The 20,736-nt window shown below is 44.4% G+C and overlaps 2 protein-coding genes across 2 annotated transcripts; one reads left to right on the plus strand and one right to left on the minus strand.

The window, feature by feature from the left end:
• Positions 1-1,152: 1,152 nt before the first annotated feature.
• Positions 1,153-3,120, minus strand: morn2 (MORN repeat containing 2). Its single transcript, XM_047390001.1, has 6 exons — positions 2,878-3,120; positions 2,765-2,797; positions 2,639-2,686; positions 1,960-2,066; positions 1,728-1,864; positions 1,153-1,651 (listed from the first exon to the last, which is right to left on the minus strand). The coding sequence occupies exons 1-6, from the start codon at positions 2,882-2,884 to the stop codon at positions 1,549-1,551; spliced, it is 435 nt and encodes a 144-aa protein (XP_047245957.1). The 5' UTR covers positions 2,885-3,120; the 3' UTR covers positions 1,153-1,548.
• Positions 3,121-3,558: 438 nt separating this feature from the next.
• dhx57 (DEAH (Asp-Glu-Ala-Asp/His) box polypeptide 57) lies at positions 3,559-20,590 on the plus strand. The gene is made up of 25 exons (XM_047390000.1): positions 3,559-3,786; positions 5,975-6,008; positions 6,121-6,291; positions 6,372-6,659; positions 6,733-6,939; positions 7,970-8,835; positions 8,926-9,101; positions 9,194-9,315; positions 9,390-9,585; positions 9,734-9,858; positions 9,956-10,089; positions 10,184-10,238; positions 10,652-10,866; positions 10,964-11,080; positions 11,169-11,265; positions 16,809-16,982; positions 17,069-17,269; positions 17,367-17,643; positions 17,811-17,906; positions 18,187-18,270; positions 18,376-18,513; positions 18,599-18,673; positions 18,750-18,884; positions 18,967-19,167; positions 19,735-20,590. The coding sequence occupies exons 3-25, from the start codon at positions 6,125-6,127 to the stop codon at positions 19,876-19,878; spliced, it is 4,290 nt and encodes a 1,429-aa protein (XP_047245956.1). The 5' UTR covers positions 3,559-3,786; positions 5,975-6,008; positions 6,121-6,124; the 3' UTR covers positions 19,879-20,590.
• The last annotated feature ends 146 nt before the right edge of the window (positions 20,591-20,736 follow it).

Below are 20,736 nucleotides of genomic sequence, written 5' to 3' on the forward strand. Positions count from 1 at the left end.
GTTGGATGGAGTCTGTACAGCAATCAACACTCAGACTGAAATGTTACCTCTCTTCTCAAGAACAATGGCGCTTCTATCAGTGTTGACAGTCTAATTCTTGCAAACACACTCAGACTTATATATTCGCACCCTCAAGATTCCACCGTACCCTTGCTAAATCTTTATGTGTGTGTTGCTTACCCCTGCTGAGGTTTTTTGTACTATTTCAAACTATTCTGCTAAGAAGAGTCTGAAATATGATTTTTTTTCCCCCTCCTATCTTACTTTACCTAAATGTGTGATTTCATGACTTTTCATAGATTTTCAGATTTCTCAGAAGGATTACCAGCAAATGCCAATTATTATTAGTAATTTGGACTTTAGCTGCTCTTACACCAATGACCCAGCTTTCTTAATTAGACTAAGATGGACTGTTATTACTTAGTTCAACTTCAGTACCAGTAAAAGCAATATATTATTAGCACCTGAAAATGTGGATTAAAGCTGTTTTCTACCAGTGACTCAGCTTCCCTAGTTAGAATTCAGTGGAATGATGAGACTATTAGATTTCTTAGAAGGATTCATAGATTTTTTGATTTCTTAGAAGGATTGTAGTATCATTTGATTTGTTTTTCTGTGTGTGTACCTCTGTATATTTTCATTGTGATTGTATTGTAATTGTATGTACAGCGCTTTGAGTGTGTCGTTACTGAAAAGCGCTATATAAATAAACTTACCTTACCTATATTCATATCAAGGCGCACTTTGACTTCCGAGCTTTGTGAGCTCTGTCCACACAAGCAATTACAAAACGACCGTTGTGTTTGCCCTTTCTTAAAGTTCCTTATAAACATGGCATCATTTCTAGAAAAATCGGGATCTGAAAACATCTGGAAAAAGAGGTGGCACTAACGTCAGTACAACACAAATTTAATTTAAATTTTAAATTATAGTCTTGTTTAAACCTTAAACCCTTTACTGCATCACTCCCTTGACGCGTGAAACCAGCTTGATCTGATGTCAACATCCCTTGATCAAATTGGTCCTGTCACACAAAAAATAGAGATGGCAAAAAGGTGCCTTAATCCTGCCTGGAACAGTTCTGTGAAAGTGTCCAAACTCAGCTGTTTTAGGAGGTGGCAGCTTTCAGGGATAGGAGTCATCAATAGCCAGTCAGAGACAAACTTTTTATTCCACACTGTTTAGATAAAAAGAGAAATAATTTAAATAAAGCATATTTTAAAAGAAACTATACTTAAGTTTAAGCTTCTTCCTAAAGTTTTCCAACATGTCATTGTTCTACATTGTTCACATTTCAATGTTTATTCAACATTTAAAATCATAAGGATGGAAGTTTTTTGGAAATAGGTAAAATAGGATCATGTAAGATAAAAATTATTAACAGGCATTCAGACTCTTCTCTGAGCATAACACTTAGAGGTCATGAAAACAATCGCGTTTTGAAGATTCAGAAACAATCTGTGTGGGATAAGTGTCGGCTGTTTAGTTTTTTCTTAATGCATTTTAGTTTTGGTGCAGTGGTTCTTCCAACAGTTTGTCGTCCCTTGTTTAGAGGTTGTGCAGCAGTTTGAGACCAAGCACTGTTTCACCGTGGAAGTCTCCAGTCCAACTCAGTCCTTGTGCATCAGTGAATGTTCCCTCTCCCGCCAACCTATAAAACACCAGTTCAGATAGTCAAAACTGTACTTTCTGACAGTTAAAATGCTTGAGAGTCCTCTCGTAACTACCTGTCACTGCGAAAGTGGCCCCGATACACAGAGCCATCTGGGAAGATGTATGTTCCTGATCCGTGGTACATGTTGTCTTTGAATTCTCCTTCATACAGAGCCCCAGATGGAAACTGCAGGCTCCCCCTGCCCAGCATCTGGAGAGAGGAAAGAGCCACAAACAGCCACGTTAAAGACATGCAGCCTTTATTCACAGATAGTAAAAGAGGACAAAGAGACAGATAACACATACTTTGTCCTCACACCACTCTCCCATGTATATGATGCCGCTGGCTGAAGTGTGTTTTCCGATGCCACTCCTCACGAGCGCTCCAGATGCAGACCTGCTGCACTGGCCCTCTGTGGGGTAAACAAACAGGTTGTCTAATTATGTCACTATTTCTGATTACTTTAAGATTTTTTCTGAACATTTCCTTTGCAAGTTTTTCATCATCATTTGAATGCTTTTTGTATTTACTCAGGTTATCTTTCTTTTATCAAAAAGATTTAAGTGTGACATTGGAAACAATAATACAAGAAATCAAATCATTTTTCCAGCTCCAGATACAGGCTCCATATGGATTTTGTTTAGGCTGGATAGGTACTAATTAGGCCTAGGCTCATAATGGGCAAGCTCGATGAGACACACTTGGGTTGATTAAATGCGATCCATATTGGTTTAATCAGATGGGCACCCTTTGTAGGTATTTGCTGTCTCTTAAATGAGTAGTAAGAACATCTGCTCAACCTCTGCAAAAACATCTAGGACCCCTGAGGGTCCCACTTTTTGCCAAGGCTGTCTATCAAACCAATACAGGCAATGATGTAACCTGTGGACAATCCCATCTGGGGCCCATTATTAAACCCATTTTCTAGCTGTATGGGTCCCACATATAAGTGTTGGCTGGGTTTACAAATATGGGTCTACTCACCATATTTGTCCCCATTTGGAAAAATACAGGAAACATTCACTCCAACTCCTGCAGACAAACACATCCAAATGCATTTAACAACTCTGCAATCACTTGAGGAGAATCAGTCTTAAAGCAGATATTTACCATCAGTATTCAAGCAATATCCCTCTTTGTTTTCTGAAAAAGAAAGTCAGACGATAGAATTACTTGTTTTTTTCCGGTATGATAGTGATAAGATGTCCATATTTACACCTCACCAGACATGCTATGACAGCTTCCCTCAGTTGGCAGATGGTTGTCAGAGTCCACAGCAGACGCTGTTACACCCTCGGAATAAACAGAAAGATGTGACAAGTCGACTAACTGAACGCAGAGTCGTAAAGATTTAAAGAGATATTTTTGTGATTCTAAAATAGGTGTAATTTTAGATTCCACACGTTGGCAGTGGAAGCGAGTTTAGGTAGCTAAACGCAGGCATTTGTTGTCATGGTAACAAGGCAGCCCAATAGCCGCGGGTTGTAGAACGGGGCGGGGTTGGACATGAGAGGGGCGTGGTCTATACTAAATCAAATCAAACGTGGCTGAGCTGAACACCTCCATCCTCTGGAGAACGGATAGAACTACAACTAGGTTTTGAAATCTAAAGGTTTTATCAAGTGCATTTATCAAAACTGTATGTTTCCATGCTACATTTTCCTCTAGCGGATCTTAATGTGATGGTATGTATTTTAATAAATTTGGTTGCCTAGAACATGATTCTAGATTTTAATGGCTTTCTTTCGAAATGACTGATATTCCTTCTGTTATGAACAGCCACAGATAAACGTGTCGCCACGAAAGAGAGAAGAACCACGAACCAATCACAACATTTAGGGGGGCGGGACTAGACGTTAAAACTCCGCCCAATATTAAACCGCCCCCATTCCACGTAGCAGACTTCCCCATGTAGTTATGAAAAGTATTATTTTAAATGTATTGTTTCATGAAAATAAACAATATTGCAATGCCTGTATGGTGATAAATAGTATAAATAAGTTAAGGGTATTTTGAAAACTATAGTCATGCAAAACAAGAACCGGAAAAGAAAGTATGAACTCCGAACTTCGGCCAATGAAAGGGAATGTACTCTGCCGGAGGGTGGAGGGAGTTTGGAGCCGCAGCTTCAGGTTTGTTCATATATTAAAAGTTCTTTTTTGATAGATATGTACCTTCGGCTCTATCGGTTATGATACATCCCAGACGTTTAAGTTAATCTTAAGCTGCGAAACAAGGGAATTTGGCTTGCGAGGAAATGTTGAACAGCTAGCCTGGCTTGGTACAGTAGAAGTTGTAACTGAGCTTGCTAGCTGTTAGCTTGCTAGCTAACAACAATGCTCGGGCTCCGGGTCTGTCAGTACCTTCATGTACCCGTGTAACTAAACCATTGGGTATCCGTTTATTTCTCTTAGTATTTACGTATACAAGTATGAAAGGGTCGATTATTATTTCTGATTTCATTTGATTTAATATTATTTTCTGAAAACTCTCTTCTACACATTTTTTCAGTGATGATTATATGTGGTCCTCTTATCAAACTTCAAAAAACTTTAAGCGACCCTTTTGCTATATATATATATACATGTAAATGGAAAATGTATTGTAATTGAATACATTGCTGAAAAGTGTGGATCTTATTTCAACAATAGAAAAAAAATAATACAAGCCAGTCCACAGGGGCGAAAATGAGTAAAACCAAAACAAAACACAGTCAAAAAAGCTCAAATTTGTGACACTCTTTCTTTGTTATTTAAGTATTGTTGAAGTAGGTCCCTTGCTTTTAGTAAGTGTTTTTAAAGTTTCAAAGGGACTCATTCATTGCATGAAAAAGCAAAATTTATTATAACATAATCAGAAATCAAATGTTGTCAAATTAGCTGTCCAGCACCATGGACAGCAGCACCCTGAGGTCAGTTACAGTAAACTAGAAGACTGCTGATGTCCTCTGTAGCTCTAGATGTCTCTTTAGGAATACTCAGTCTTTCTCACATTTTAACATCACATTTACCTCGAAATTATGTTCCATTCATTATAGGAAGGAAATTAGCAGATTGTATTAATTTTTAGTCTTATTTGGTTAAAAAAAAGTCCAGAGCCTTATAATAAGTACTGTAAAAGGTTTGACTGGGCATGCTAAAGAAAGTAAAAAAATGGTAAATGTACTGAACTTATATAGCGCTTTTCCAGTCATACAGACCGCTCAAAGCGCTTTACACTAGAGCCACATTCACCCAATCGCACTCACACATTCATACACCTATACGCAGATCGGTAGGCAACTTGAGGTTAAGTGCCTTGCCCAGGGGCACATCGACAGGAGGAAGCTGCGAACCCACAACCTTCTGACGACTACTCTTCCTACTGAGCCACAGTCGCCTATCTATCAGTAAATTTCGTATACTGTGCACACAGCTTTCAATTCGTATAAACATATACAAATAAACACAAGACAGTTAGTCGACCAAAGAGATTATTGTGATTATAGAGTTTTAGGTATGTTAACGCAAGCAGCCCAGTTTCAGGAATAACAATAAAAATAACTCATATATGGTATCTGCAATAATAGTAATAGTAAAAGTACATAATACCACAAATAAACCCTACAACTAATACATATTTCCTAATACTGGTGCAGTCTAATGACAGATGGAGTTATCATGATGATACAGTTAGGTTTTTAAATTACAGCATTTCTTTAGACAATGTAGAATTACCTGGATTTTGCCTTTTTGTAAAACCAATGCACAGCTGTAAAACTATTCAAATTGTAAAGTGTAATGTTTGAATATTAAATCGATTTAAAAATGTAGTGTAGACTACTCTCCTTGATTGCACCGTGGAGTTAAAACACGGCTGTGAAGAATCGAAACTGGGGGAAAAACTTGGTTTTAAAACATCTCGTGCGAAAAAGACCTAGAGTGCAAAAGTAGGAATGATGTCACAAAATGACAAGCACCCCATATCTAACTTTCTTAAACTCTGCAATATTTCTAACATTCCCCATGATTTGCCAATGATACGCCTGAGTCGTCTCGTCGCCTCTGGACTCAACGGCTCTGCCGGGTTGTTACTCTACAGTTTGATTGCATAATTGCAGCCAACAGCTTTGTGTGTCAGCCAGCATCTCATTGCTATGCACTTGAATTGAAATTCCCCCTCAGCTATATGTGACTCTCTGCTCCATTGTGCCTCTACAGTAGCTGCCTCGCTCTGCCCGGCTCTGCGTCCATCAGCTGTCTCTGCCGCTCTTTCTAGGATTATAGCCTGTTTTCTTTCTTCTAAAGCTGAAATAATCTCTTTTTCTGTCTCTGATCACAGATGGTTCGCAGCTATGAAGGAGCACTGACTGAAGGTTTGTTTATTTTTAAGTTTAAGGGAGTCTGTTTTGTAGAAATCCTGCTTGTTTGCTGGTAGTAAAGTTCGGGAACAGGGTGTGATGGCACTGCTTGTGTGTTTTGAACCAGGAAGATGAATGCAAGGAGAAGAGGAGGGAAGCCAAACAGAGGAGGAGGGAGGTTTAACAAGCCAAGAGGAGGCGGTGGAGGTGGAGGTGGAAGTCGTAAGGGAGGAGGAGCTGGTTGCTGGGATGATGACGACGATTTCAGCCTTGATTTTGGACCCTCTCGTTCCAGCAGGTATTAATGCATAACTGAGAAATCTGCTAATTTTGTTATTTTTTACTGCATTTCTTTTTCCTTAACTTCTGCCTCTTCAGACCAGGAAAAGGACGAGGCGGTGGCGGCCGTTCCAGGGGGAGAGATGTAGGACGAGGAAGGGGGTTTAATGATCCAAGCAGATATGACAGAAGGGAAGCAAAAAGCGACAGAAAGCCTTTCCCGAGGTCCCTGGTGAGTACCAGGATCCCTCCTAAACTAGGCGATGGCAACCGGCTAGAGGCGAGCAGCATGCCCTTGCAGAGGATCTTTATGACCAATGAGAACCAAGAACAGCTCAAGGAGTTACTGCGGGAACTACAGACCCAGGGTTTTGATGAGCCTTATGAGTGAGTATACACTTCTAAATATGCATTTATTTGTTAGTCATTTGAAATAAATGTATTGCCCTGTTTGCATCAGAGAATCAGGCTCAGATTATTCAGAAGAAGAGGAGGAGGAATATGATGAATTGGATCACCGTGAGGAAGGTCAGTTTTGGGTCACTAATGATGAGCCTGTCGAGCAAGCTGAGAGCCCTGCTTATAACCCGGAGGAGGAGGAGGAGGAGGATGAGCGCCCCACGCCTGAACCTGTTATCTCCTTATTTGCTATTGGAAAACTCTGCAGGTAATAACGTCATGATGATTATTTCCTTGGAAGGTCAAACAGTGCTGAACCTAAAATAAATCAGAAAAGTATGACTTTTAATGTGATTATTTTCACTAAATAAAGAAAATGTAGTTTGGAATACTATTTGTAATATAGACTTTATTCCTTCTATCATTATCTAAAATTGTGTTACTCCTTCTTCACTTTCTACATTTTGTGTTATCTTCCTTGTTTATTTTCTCATCTCCTTTCCTTCCCACCTTCCTTCCTTGCTTCTGTCCTGTTTTCCTTGTGTCCTTCCTTCCTTGATGTCTGTCTGTTTCTCTGTTGTTTTTGCAGCTTCCATATTCAGACCCCGTCCTCTGTAGAAATGTCATAAATTCAAAGGGCACTTTTAAAATTTCTATTTTAAATGAAGCTAAAAGGGCCTGAGTTAATCCCTCTGAATGAGTCTAAACCAGGGGTCTGCAACCTGTGGCTCCAGAGCCTCAGGTGGCTCTTTGGACCTTCCTCAGTGGCTCTTAATAACTTTGGCTAAAACTGATAAAGAACCAACTCAGGTTTTTAACTATAGATATAATAATAAATGCAGGTTTTCAGTTTTTAATGGAATAATTTCTACAACAGAATGACACTAAGAGTAGCTGTACATTTTTATTTTCTGTTTCTTGTCACCAGGTTGAGAATTGTGATTTTTTCTGTCACATAATGTTCTACAAATGTCAACATCCTATTGAAGATAATGCATTTATCCTCTTTTTACAAAGGCTTTAGGTTCTTCTTTATTTTAAAACCTAAAAATAAGTCTAGAAATAAAGCGGTGGTTCTTTAAAAAAGCGAGTAATTTTATCAAAAATTGTCAGTTGTTTTTCCAAGGGGCGTCGAGTAACATTAGCTGCTCTAAACGGGGTTTTTTTTAGCTGGACTGAGGGCAAAAATGGCTCTGGATTGTAGAGGCTGCAGACCTGTGGTCTAAGCTGTCGGGCACCAAAGAACAGTCTAGTATAGATTCATTATCCCGTGTGTTTTTTGTGTTCCCTCTGTAAAGGTACGGCTTTGACAGGGAGAGAAGCAAACAGGCTCTGGAGTCTGGTGGAGGAGAATTTGGGGTAACCTTGGAGCAGCTCCTCCTTCAAGTCTTCAGTGAACGTTATGGACAGAAAGCAGTTTCCCCTGATGACCTCCAGGGGTTGCCAATGGACGAATGTCTGAGCCAGAGGCAGGAGGAAGCCCTGGCGCTCGCTGCTATTTATGGCGAGCGCTTCAACGAGCGCATTGCAAATGCTGTGTGGACGGTGTCTCTGGATCTGCCATTCCTCTCAGACAAACCGTCCAAACGCAGAGGAGAGAGTGTGGGCAAAACCAGCCGTGAGCTATGCAAATTCTACCTTAAAGACCGCGGCTGCCGCTTTGGTGACAGATGCCGGTTCAGACATGAACTTCCAGGAAGCGAAAGGTCTGGGGCTGGTTCCTCGGATCTGAAGGGGCCAAGCCTGCCTGGCTTCAGCAGCTATTCCCCTCTGGAGTATGAGCTGGAAGTTCGCTTCCCTAAACAAAACCGTTATCCTCACCAGCCTCCAATAGTCGCCTTCAGCACCAACGATGAATCCGTGGGGGCTGGTGGGAGACTTAGTGTCACTGAGAAGTTGTTTGGGGAGGCACTGGCTGCAGCAAAGAGCGGCGAGCCTGTCGTTTACACCCTGATCACCTTCTGTGAGGATGAGCTCAGCATGAAGGAGCTTCTGGCTATCAGTCATCACAAATACAGCACGCCTCCCCCTGTAGTGGTACCCCAACCAACCTCCCTGTCCATCGCAAAGAGTAAGAGTGTGAGGAGCAGCACCTCAGAGGAGAGGAGTAGCTGCACAAACAGCAGGAGGGCTGCTCCACCCACAAACCAGAAACCTACAGATTGTGAGTCATCTAGATGCTGCTATACCTGACATTTGTCTTTTCACTTATGATGTGAATTATGATTTAATGGCTCCCCGTTTCTCTTTCCAGTGAAAGAGATGGGAGAGGCTGAGGAGCCTGAAGAAGAGGTGGAGGTCGAAGTTGTCCCTGTTGAGACAGAGAGCTACGTCAACCTGAGGAAGAAGATGGAGAGCAAGCACACTCAGAAAGTGGAAAACCTTCTGCAAGACAACAGCAAGCTGTGTCGAGAATTCCAGAGAAAACAGGTAGATCTGATGGGAAAAAAACTCTTAATTTTCTTTCTCCTAAAATTATTAGTTTTAATGCTAAAGTATTTTCCTTTTTATTCCCAACCCAGTCTTCCAGGCGTTTTAAGTCCATGCTGGAGCAGAGGAGGAGCCTCCCGGCTTGGCAAGAAAAAGACAACATCCTGGATGAGTTGAACAGCTGTCAGGTTCTGGTGGTCAGTGGGATGACAGGGTAGGTGATTCAGTATGTCTGCGTCTGTCTGTTTCTATTCAGCCTGCATTTCTACAACGTTTCCTTCCTTCCAGGTGTGGTAAGACCACTCAGATTCCTCAGTTCATCTTGGACGCCTCTTTATGCGGTCCCGCTGGACAAGTAGCCAACATCATCTGCACCCAGCCTCGTCGCATTTCTGCCATGTCTGTGGCACAGAGAGTCGCCCAGGAGCGTGCAGAGTGTCTGGGCCACTCTGTGGGCTACCAGATCCGCCTGGAGAGCGTCAGGGTATGTACACATGCTGGTGCATATCAGTAGTAAAGGCATGTGGATACGTTCCGTATGCCATTATTATAGTATCTTGCAAAAGCATTTTGTCATGTAATCTAGTGAATGCAGACACGATTATTGTCCAGCTCTCTGCCATTTTTTCCAGACATCGGCCACCAGGTTGTTGTACTGCACCACTGGCGTGCTGCTCAGAAGACTGGAGGGCGAAGCTGACCTCAGAGGTGTCACACATGTTATTGTGGATGAGGTGCACGAACGAACAGAAGAAAGGTCAGCTTTCTGAGCACCTGCGCATACATGCAGATCGTTGTGCACTACAAGTACATTTTTGGATCTTCATTTCTTAATGTTTGTCTTTCAAATACAGTGACTTCCTGCTATTGGTGCTTAAGGACCTAATTACAAAGAGGGAAGACCTGAAGATTATTCTAATGAGCGCCACTCTCAATGCCAACCTCTTCTCAGAGTATTTCTACAACTGTCCCACCATCCATATACCTGGTACTCCCTCTGATCTGCAGTAAACAACATGAACCAGTAACTCTGATCCAAAGGCTTTATTCATCTATCTAATCTAAATGCTCTTCTTTTCTAGGGCGTACCTTCCCTGTTGACCAGTTTTTCCTTGAAGATGCCATTGCTAAAACTGGGTAACAATCTTCGCTTATCTTCAAATTAAACTCATATTATAATGTTTCATTGAGGCAGGGTTTCTAAGTAGCCTGAGAAAATCTGCGTATGAAAAAAATATTTGAATTTTCGCACTTTATTCCTTTGTCTAAAAGCTCTGTCCGTCCATCCATCCATAAATTAGTCAGTCCATCTGCCCAATCATTCGTCTGTTTGTCCACCCATTTATTCCTCCCTCTGTGCATATAGCTGTTTGTCCATCTGTCTTTCTGTCCATCCATCTGACCACCCTTCTAGCCTCTGTTTCATCCATCTGTCCTTCCTTAAAGTCTGTTCAAGAACGGAGTTTAGAAAATGAAAAACGTGTAGGAAGCCTGTTGCAGTCTTTGTAAAATATATATATATATATATGTATGTATGTATGTGTGTCCAGCTATGTCATAGAGGATGGCAGCCCTTATATGCGCTCAGGTAAACAAAATCCGTCTTCCACAAGTGGACGAGGAGGCAAAAGCGATCTAAGGGACATGGTGGACGACTTAGGCGACGACGTGTGGAACTTCATGTCTTTCTGTAAGAAAGATTTTGTCAAAGACTCGATCCCAGACCAGCAGCTCAGCTTGCAGGAGCTCACAGTTAGATACAAAGGTGAGTTTAGAAGAAGCTGAAACCAAGCTGCACTGTTAAATAATATCTCAATTTATTATGTTCTGTCAGGGTTTCATGGTCTGCTTCGCTCATGTAGACACAAAGAAGTCTGTCCTTAAAACTATTGCTGCGATGGACCTGGACAAGATCAACATGGACCTGGTGGAGAGCCTGCTGGAGTGGATAGTAGATGGAAAACACAACTACCCACCAGGTAAGAGTTAAATCCAAGACCCTTTGTGCTTCTCTTTGTATAAACGTGATATTCTTTCTATTTTAAATGACTGACTGTTTGGTTGCAGGTGCTGTGTTGGTGTTTATGCCAGGCCTCGCTGAGATTAAAATGCTCTATGAGCAGCTGCAGTCCAACAGAATTTTCAACAACAGACGCACCTCTAGGTTTGCGATTTTTATTACAAATATAGGAAAATGTGAGGTTTACAGTAACAATACCAACACATTTAACAGCATTTTGTTGAACATAAAAAACCTTAAAAAGAAATCTGCCATTTTGTGCAGTAACCTAGCTTCACCCGACTTTTATTTGCAAAAAGCCAGGCTTATGTTCGAGTACATTTATTCAGTGGGGAAACATTTCGCTTTTAAGAAAATAATTGTCTTTTAAAAAATGTCCAGAACCCCTTAAGATAGAAAAAAAAAAAAAAACTATCTGAAGCATTTATTTACCTAGTTGATCAGAATTAGGGGCGCACTGGTTGATTGGCTAGCTGATCGATTGGCCCCATTTTCCTTAGTTTTGGGTGATTAGTGATTGACCGATACGTACATGTGAAACAGATCTCATCTACTGATTTTATCTACCTTCGCAAAGGTCTAAAATCACCCACTGTCCCCTATTGCTTTGTTGTGAGAGAGGGCTGACTGACAGACCCTCCCACCAGGTCATATCTGCATGTGTGCAGCTCACAACTGTTGACAACATAAGATGGAAACATTAAAGATGTGTTGTGACCTTATGACACCTGACAGTGTCAGTTATAAAGAAAATCAGTATTGGCCAAAATCAGAATCGGCAGGTCGGGCTTTTTAAAGATCAGTGATCGGCCAGAAAACCGCAAACGGTGCACTCCTTAACAGAATTTCTAAGAACTTTAAATTCTTAGTGCTTTCCTGGTTTATATCATGATGTGGCACATAAGCCTATTTCTGTTCACCACTCTTCAAAACGGGAAAGACAAGGGAACATACTATTTGAGTAATGCAGGAAATGGCTACATGAAAATAGCTACTCACCTAACCTTCACCGTATGTAAATGAAAGCAGTAATTGAAAGGTATAAAACGAAAGTTACGTATGTAACTACAGCTTTATGAATCCCTACTGACCACTAGAGGGCGGTGCTGAAAGTACTGAATGTTACCTTTGCTCATGCGCAGTTCAAGTAATCATACCAACAGAGTCACAACTGTGACACAACGGATGACCACAGAGGCTATATATGCCTACGTCACCCGAGGCCCTGTTCCTACAGAATCTTCTCGCGGAAGCAAGGATTCTGAGTGATAGAGAATCTCTGGCGGTCATCCAGGATTCATAGAACCGTAGTTACATACGTAACTTTCGTTCTATTTCATCCCTACTGACCGCCAGAGGGCAGTGCTGAAAGCACTGAATGAGTAATACCAACCATGTCACGAGGAATCCTGAGCACATACCTCACTGAGAGCGCCCAGCGGAGCCTCGCCAAAGAACCTGGCCCAGGGGATGAGGGGCGGCCACATTAACCTGGCAAACTTGCTTGGGGAAGCCCATGATGCAGCAGCACATATGGCCTCCAGTGGAACCCCTCTTATAGCAGCCCAGGAAGCAGAAACGCTCCTGGTAGAGTGGGCCTTCACACGGACCAGCAGCGGACGGCGTCCTGCACTGTAGGCGTGCCAGATGACATTCACAATCCAGTGGGAGAGACGTTGTCTAGAAAGAGGACAACCCTGCCTGGGACCGCCGTAGCATCTGTTGTGACCACCTCCCTGCGACACACCACTAACCCCATAGGGACGCCATTGGACAAATAAGTCTCGTCTTGCCATGGAGCTAGGGCACAAAGGCAAGTCCACATCACCATGACCCTGCGACGCCTGTGCAGCTTGGCATCTCTGCAAAGGATGCAGAAGGAGCAAACCCAAGGAGACAACACGAGTGAATGAAGTCAGTTTGCCTAGCAGCTGCAGGAAGGTGATGTAGAGAAACCGCCTGCCCAGCTTGAATTGACTGACTAACTGGAGTATGTCTGCTACCCTGAGAACAGATGGACGAGCCCTCATAGTAGTCGAGTCCAAAAGCATCCCGAGAAAAGTGGTCGTCTTGGACAGAACCAGGCAACTCTTCGCCAAGTTAACTTTGAGGCCCAACTGCGACACATGAGCAAGAAGGTGGCACGTATCTTGAGAGGCACCTGCCCGGGAGGGGGTGCAAAGGAGCCAGTCATCCAGGTATGGAAGAATCATGACTCCGGAGGCCTGGAGAGGAGAGAGGGTCATTTTCACGCACCGTGTAAACACCCTGGGGAAAGAGAGAGGGCGAAAGGGAGCACCCGGAATTGCCGGCAGCGACCAGGATCCCGGGTTTGTCTAACTGGGCGGTGGACTGGCTGACGAACGTCCCTGCCAGGTCTCTGCTGCACCTCTCGGGGATAGAAACCCCCTGATCTATCACCATGCCGAGGTGGCGGCCGAGCACTGGGGCTAACGGAAGGACGGCTCGAGCGCTGAGGAGGAGGAGGAGGAGGAGGAGGGGGCATACTCCTGCGGAGGCCAGAAAGCTGCTGGCTAGTCTAGCGCGCCTGCACAGTTCGCTCCAGCACCTCCACAGCTGCTGATCCAAACAACTCCCCCGGCACGACTGGGACACCCCTGAGGGTCCGACGGCATGCTTCGGTCAAAGGAGACTGCGCCAGCCAGACCTGTCGAGGAGCTTGGATGAGAAAAGACATGATACGGCCGAGCTCTCTGGTCATCAGCGCAAAGGCCTGCAAAGCTGCGTCACTAAACCCAACTGCCGCAGTTGCACCACCAGCGTCTTGAAGGGATGCAGAGTGGGGAAACAAGATGTGCCATGGAATTGCCAAGGCGGCCAGCACGCGCTCCTGCATTGTATGCTTTACACAGGAGGTCATCCGTAACCCGACATTGAGTACGTGGGAATCGGACATCAGGACGCAGGGCTTCATCTGGTGACACGATCAGTGAAGCAACAGCGGGTTCAACTGCTAGCATACGGTCCAGGCCTGCCTTGAATGACTTGTGCATGGCAGCCAACACTCGGCTGTTTGTGGAGAGACGTGACCACGCTCTTGGGTTCCGCCAACAGGTGGGCAATTCCCTCAGGTACTCCTCTGACGGAAGGACAGAAAAGGGAGTAGGAGCCCGTCCACGCCTGAAAAAGGCACTTCCAGAAGCAGACACCTCTCCTAGTGGGAGTACACATGACCTCCCGCATAGAGCCGTCACTGGGCTCACCAACTGCACTTTGCGAGGCTTGGGAGGACTGTTCCTCCTCCTCATTTCTAAATTTAGAGGCCGATGCGGCCAGAGACAAAACATCCTCCTCCACAGACAAATCAGGCATGGGTGGGGAAGAGAGCCCAGCGGTTGGAAGTGAGGCATCAGAATGATGCGTTTGCAACAACAACTTTATCTCTGCTAACTCCGTCAACAACTGCTCAAACCTTGTTGCCAGGCCCTGGTGAGACTTGGCTCACTAGAGGGGGGCAAAGATACTGTGGTCTCACCACGGCGCTTTGAACGCCAGAGAGGGGCCACCTGCCCAGAGGGGGCGAGGTCAGCATCATCCTGAGGGCACAACTGGGCCAACCGAGCCACCCTCAACACACGGGGCATGAAACTACAATTCATGCAGGGGTTCTCAGACAGCGCCTCCACCAGGTGATCACGTCCAAGGCAGGTAGGGCACAGGTCATGGCCATCATCTGCCTGAAGCACAGCCCCACAATCCATGCAGCAGTAGGAGCCATCCATATCTAAGATTGAAAACAATAAATACGCTAAGATCGGCTGCACGGTGGGGCAGTTGGTAGCACTGTTGCCTTGCAGCAAGAAGGTCCTGGGTTTGATTCCCGGCCGGGGGTCTTTCTGCATTGAGTTTGCATGTTCTCCCCGTGCATGCGTGGGTTCTCACCAGGTACTCCGGCTTCCTCCCACAGTCCAAAGACATGCCTGTTAGGTTAATTGGTCACTCTAAATTGCCCTTAGGTGTATGAATGAGTGTGCATGGTTGTTTGTGTGTTGCCCTGCGATGGACTGGCAACTTGTCCAGGGTGCACCCTGCCTCTCGCCCATAGACTGCTGGAGATAGGCACCAGCTCCCCCGTGACCCACTATGGAATAAGTGGTAGAAAATGACTGACTGACTGACTGACGCTAAGATCGGGAGAGGGGGGGGGGCTAACGCTGCCGTCACAAATTATAAAAGAGCAGGATAACGAAGAGAGGCCAGGCTAAGAAAAGCCGACACCACACTGTCGGTTACACTGGGAGAGGGGGCGAACACCGCTGCTGTCACCAGGTATAAAAATCAAACAGTTCTAAGGAAGGCTTAATGCCGTGAGCCAAAATGGACCACACAGTCAAGCACACTGGGAGAGGGGTCGAACACCGCTGCCGTCACCGGGTATAGAGCCAAATTAACTGCAGCCAAGCTGCAATAACACCACAGACACAGTAACAAGAAGCTGGGAGAGGGGGCGGGAACGCTGCCGTCACCAACAAATAGCAAACTTACCTGCAGAAATCCTTCACTAAGATCAACCCGTTGCAGCCCTAGGAGGGCGAAAATACCGCAACCCCAGCCAGCAAGCGACAGGGCGTCCAGGCAACGGGGAAGCAAAGCTCATGCGAACAGCACACGAGAAGAAATCAGGAACAGAGCCTTGGATGACGTAGGCATATATAGCCTCTGTGGTTATCCGGTGTGTCACAGGTGTGACTCTGTTGGTATAATTACTCAAACTCCGCATGTGCGAAGGGAACATTCAGTGCTTTCAGCACCGCCCTCTGGCGGTCAGTAGGGATGAAATAGAACTCACTTGACAATAAAAACAGTCTCCATTCATATCAACAATACAGCCCAATTTAATTCTATTGATCATACAGTTTTGTTATGTCATTTTGCAGAACACCCTGCTAATTGCATTAAGTCATAAACGTTGCAGCAATCCCTCAGCTAGAACTGTGACATTCGAAGCTGGTTGAGGACCCAAGTTTAACTTTCTACTTCAAACAGAAAAGAGGCGGCCACTTTGGGCTCCCTAAGATGCTATCTACATGCCGCCTGTTTATTGGGAGGGAAACCACTAAATTAATCCTGTTTGTCCTACCCATCACAAGTATAAATGTGTGGAGTTTGCTATACTCTGCTGAGACTTTAACAAAACTTCAGGCAGGTCTGGCGTGAAATGAAGGATGAATACACTGTAAAGCCCCTCGTGTGCACTGTTATAAGTAAGGTGGAGAATCCGTGATGCTGTGGGCTTGTTTCTATCCAAAGCTCTAGGTTACTAAGAGCTTTGGATGGAAAGAATACAAAGATCCTTTGAATACAAATCTGTTGGCCTCTAGAAGAAAGCTGAAAAGAGGCCACTGGGTCTTTGAGCAGGAGAAAGAATCTCAACATATGGCCAAATGAACACAGCAAAGGCTCACAGAAAAATTTTGTAAAACACTGGGTTGCCCTTTTAGTATTTTTTTTCCCCACAAACTAAGATCATTTCTAATTGTTTTTTTTACCAGAATGTGTTAGCGCAAGACGATTGCTCCTGCGGTAAAAGATGAAGTAATTTTAAGGCTTTTTGCACATTGCACCAGACGTGCCAATTAATGTGGGTGGCAGTGAAATCACTGAACTACATGATGCTGCTCAGTAGTAGTAGAAAAAACACTCACCGTGTTTTTCACACACGTCAGATGTGTGGTGTACCCTCTCCACTCAACCTTGTCCAATGAGGAGCAGCAGGCAGTTTTCAGCCGCCCCCCTGAGGGCGTCACGAAGATCATCATCTCCACCAACATCGCCGAGACCTCGGTGACCATCGACGATGTGGTTTACGTCATTGACTCTGGCAAGATGAAGGAAAAGAGGTAGCCGTGCCTTTGCCTTAGATTAAGCAGATTGATTCTTACTAACGTAGTTTGAGACGAGTCCACATTGTGCGGCATGTTCTCAGGTACGATGCCTCCAAAAGCATGGAAAGCCTGGAGGACTCATGGGTGTCTCGGGCCAACGCGCTGCAGAGGAAAGGTCGAGCGGGTCGCGTGGCCTCGGGAGTTTGCTTCCACCTCTTCACCAGCCACTGCTTCCACCACCAGCTGGCTGAGCAGCAGTTGCCTGAGATCCAGAGAGTGCCTCTAGAACAGCTCTGCCTCCGGTACATTTATCTGCTTCTTCTATGCACACTATGTAGCCTTGCTCTTTGTTAATGCAGACATTTAGATATTAAGCCATATTTGCTCTTTCTCTGACAGAATTAAGATCCTGGACCTGTTTGCCGAACAGCTGCTGGAGTCGGTCTTCTCTCGCCTCATCGAGCCCCCGGCTGAGGGGAGTCTGGACGCTGCCAGGCAGCGCCTCCAGGACCTGGGAGCTCTGACTGCAGATGAAAAGCTGACCCCGCTGGGCTACCACCTGGCCTGCCTGCCTGTCGACGTGCGCATCGGAAAACTCATGCTGTTCGGCGCCATCTTCCGCTGCCTTGACCCAGCACTCACCATCGCTGCCAGTCTGGCCTTTAAATCACCCTTTGTAAGCTCGCCTCTGACAGATTATTTCTGCCCTGCAACACTGATCAAATGATCAATCATGTCACAATGCTGTAGATCTGTTCTTTAATTTATAATTCAACTATACTTTTAAGTCTGTTTAAAAAAAGATCCCACATCCTGAACTGTGTACATTTGGACTGTTTCCAGGTGTCTCCGTGGGATAAGAGAGAGGAAGCCAGTGAGAAAAAACTTGCCTTCACTGTGGCCAACAGTGACCATCTGGCTTTGCTACAGGCATACAAGGTACTGATTCAGATGTTTCTCTCCAGGGTATGAGTGACATTACAGGAGTCTTGTCGCCTGCTATTCCTTCCTGTCTGTGGTCCCTATGGCTTCCATATGAGAAGCCTGTCCACTGTCTTATGATCTACCATGAAAATATGGTGTACCTTTTCATCTGCATACTAAAAATAGGAAAGAAATGGAAAGAACAACCAGTGAGTGTGAGTTTGGAATAGTATGGAGTTTTGAAATGAGAACTATTTAGGAACCATGTGTAACGTGTCATCACTGTCCTCGGCAGGGTTGGTGCTGTGCTGCAAAGAACGGTAACCAGGCCAGCTTCCTCTACTGTAGGGAGAACTTCCTGTCGTGGCGCAGTTTACAGGTCAGAAAGTTGCAGCAGAACAATCTTCGTCGATAAAAGTTTGGGTCATGATGTGAAACAATTCTGAAAACCTTTTAAATATCTCAAACTGTCTGCGCTATCCAGGAGATCGCCAGCCTGAAGAGACAGTTTGCAGAGCTGCTGTCTGACATCGGCTTCATTAAGGAGGGATTGAGGGCCAGGGTTATTGAACGGTTATCCTCAAAGGGCACAGATGGTGTTTTGGAGGCTACTGGACCTGAGGTGAACCACATATGCACACTGAAGTAATCATTTTGTCCTAAACGTGAAGAAAACCTCTTACAATTAGTAAAATTTTGCTTCCCAGGCAAACCTTAACTCAGAAAACATCCGCCTGATGTCTGCAATGCTGTGTGCAGCTCTCTATCCAAACGTGGTCCAGGTGAATGTCTGTTAATATTTAAGCTCAGAGCAATAATTTAAAAACGAACTGAAGCTTGATATGTTGGTTGATCCAGGTACGAGCTCCTCAGGGGAATTACAAGATGACCAGCAAAGGAGCAATGAAGATGCAACCGAAAGCCAATGAACTGCGATTCTTAACCAAGAACGACGGCTACGTCCACGTTCACCCCTCGTCTGTCAACTACACGGTGAGCTGGAGCCAGGCAGAAGAGCTGAGGTCAACGGCCATTTCAGATAAATGTAATCAGCCGTGGTTTGTTCTTGTCTCAGGTCCGTCACTACGGTAGCCCCTACCTGGTGTACCACGAGAAAGTGAAGACAAGCCGCGTTTTCATCAGAGACTGCAGCATGGTGTCGGTTTACCCGCTGGTGCTGTTCGGAGGCGGTCAGGTCAACGTGGAGCTGCATAAAGGAGAGTTTGTCATCTCCCTGGATGACGGTTGGATCCGGTTCGCTGCAGCTTCGCATCAGGTCACACAACACATCCACAGTCAGTCAGTCAATAGATGACCAACATAATGTTTATTCAGACACATTGCTTATTAGCTATGAAGCAGAATATACAGTGCTTCTAAACAGTCTTCATAGTCCTTTAAACGTTTCACATTTTGTCAGAAATAAAAGCCCACTGTGATGGTGTTTCAGTCCCTCAGGTATCTACAATCATTCCTTTTTCTCCCAGAATGCATTTGAAAGAACAAAACCTTCCCTAATTAATGAAAATGATGCTCCATGACCATGGCATAGCAAAATAAAATGTGGGAAAACTAACAAAAATATCTACAGCTGCAAAAAGTTCTGGTGCAGCTTTTTTTAGTTGGAGATTGCAGTTTGTCTTTGGTTCCCACTAGTAAATTAGGAACAACAGGAATTTCCTTCATGCACTCCCCTGCTAAGAACTTCTGTAGCAAATCCCAATCAGATTAGTCAATAAGTCTTCCTGTCCCACCCAAATTTTGCACTCTAGAAGGGAAATTCTCAAATCATTTTCTTGTTGTGTTGAGATTATCAACCAACCAGTGTTTGTGTGTTTCCCAGGTGGCTGAACTGGTAAAGGAGCTGCGCTGGGAGCTGGACCAGCTTCTGGAAGACAAAATCAGGAACCCGAGCATGGACTTGTGCAGCTGCCCCCGGGGCTCTCGGATCATCCGCATGATCGTCCACCTTATAACCACCCAGTAACTCCCCGACTGAACATCTCATGATCCGTTTCCCCCAAGGGCTTCAATGAGTGGAGCTCCGCCATGGACTGTACATAACTCTGTGGTGTCACAAGGTGATAATTCTGACATCTTATTTCACTAACTAGGAAAGACTCTGAAAAAGGTTTTAATTTTCTTGTAGGAACAGAGCAGCTGGACCATTGCAGCCTGTTGCCACATGGGACAGATGTATGAAATGATTCTGTTCCAGCATAAAGGGGCATGAAATAAAAAATCTGCCTTTGAAAAAACCCCAGCTCTATGCAGATGATGAAGTCTTATATTTGATATCACGTTTTCTGTTTTGATTCCAAACTGCTACTGCACATGCCCTAAAGGACGTGCACTCGATGTCAAATGAACTTTGAACATTTCATTTTGGGTTGTGTGTGTCACAACTGAAGCATTTTCTTGGGTCCATATTGGATTTGTTTCATTCTTAAGTGACTGCATGCAGATGTGTATTTATTTGTAATGCACGATTGAGAGATCCAAGAGCTGTTGCATGGTGTTCAGACGTTTTCAATTTGCTGAGTGTATTATTCTGTCAAAATGATGTCTTTAACAATGTGAATGATGGGGCTTCAGAGTCAGGAGGACGTGGTGGATATTGCCAAAGAAAGCTGTTGTCTTGGCGATTGATAAATCCCACCTCACAGTGCCCTGCCAATAAATCTGTAAGTGATAACTGGTTTTAGTGTATTCTTTGTGTTTTATATCTCACATTGTTTAGCAGAAATTAGTAGACAGTGTCACGACTAAGCTGAAACATGACTGTACTTTCTGCAACTTGAGGTTTTTTTTTTTTGGTTATATTAGATAGTGTTGCTGTGTTCAT

The sequence above is a fragment of the Girardinichthys multiradiatus genome, chromosome 17, assembly GCF_021462225.1.
Source record: "Girardinichthys multiradiatus isolate DD_20200921_A chromosome 17, DD_fGirMul_XY1, whole genome shotgun sequence".
In the NCBI taxonomy this organism is placed as follows: domain Eukaryota; kingdom Metazoa; phylum Chordata; class Actinopteri; order Cyprinodontiformes; family Goodeidae; genus Girardinichthys; species Girardinichthys multiradiatus.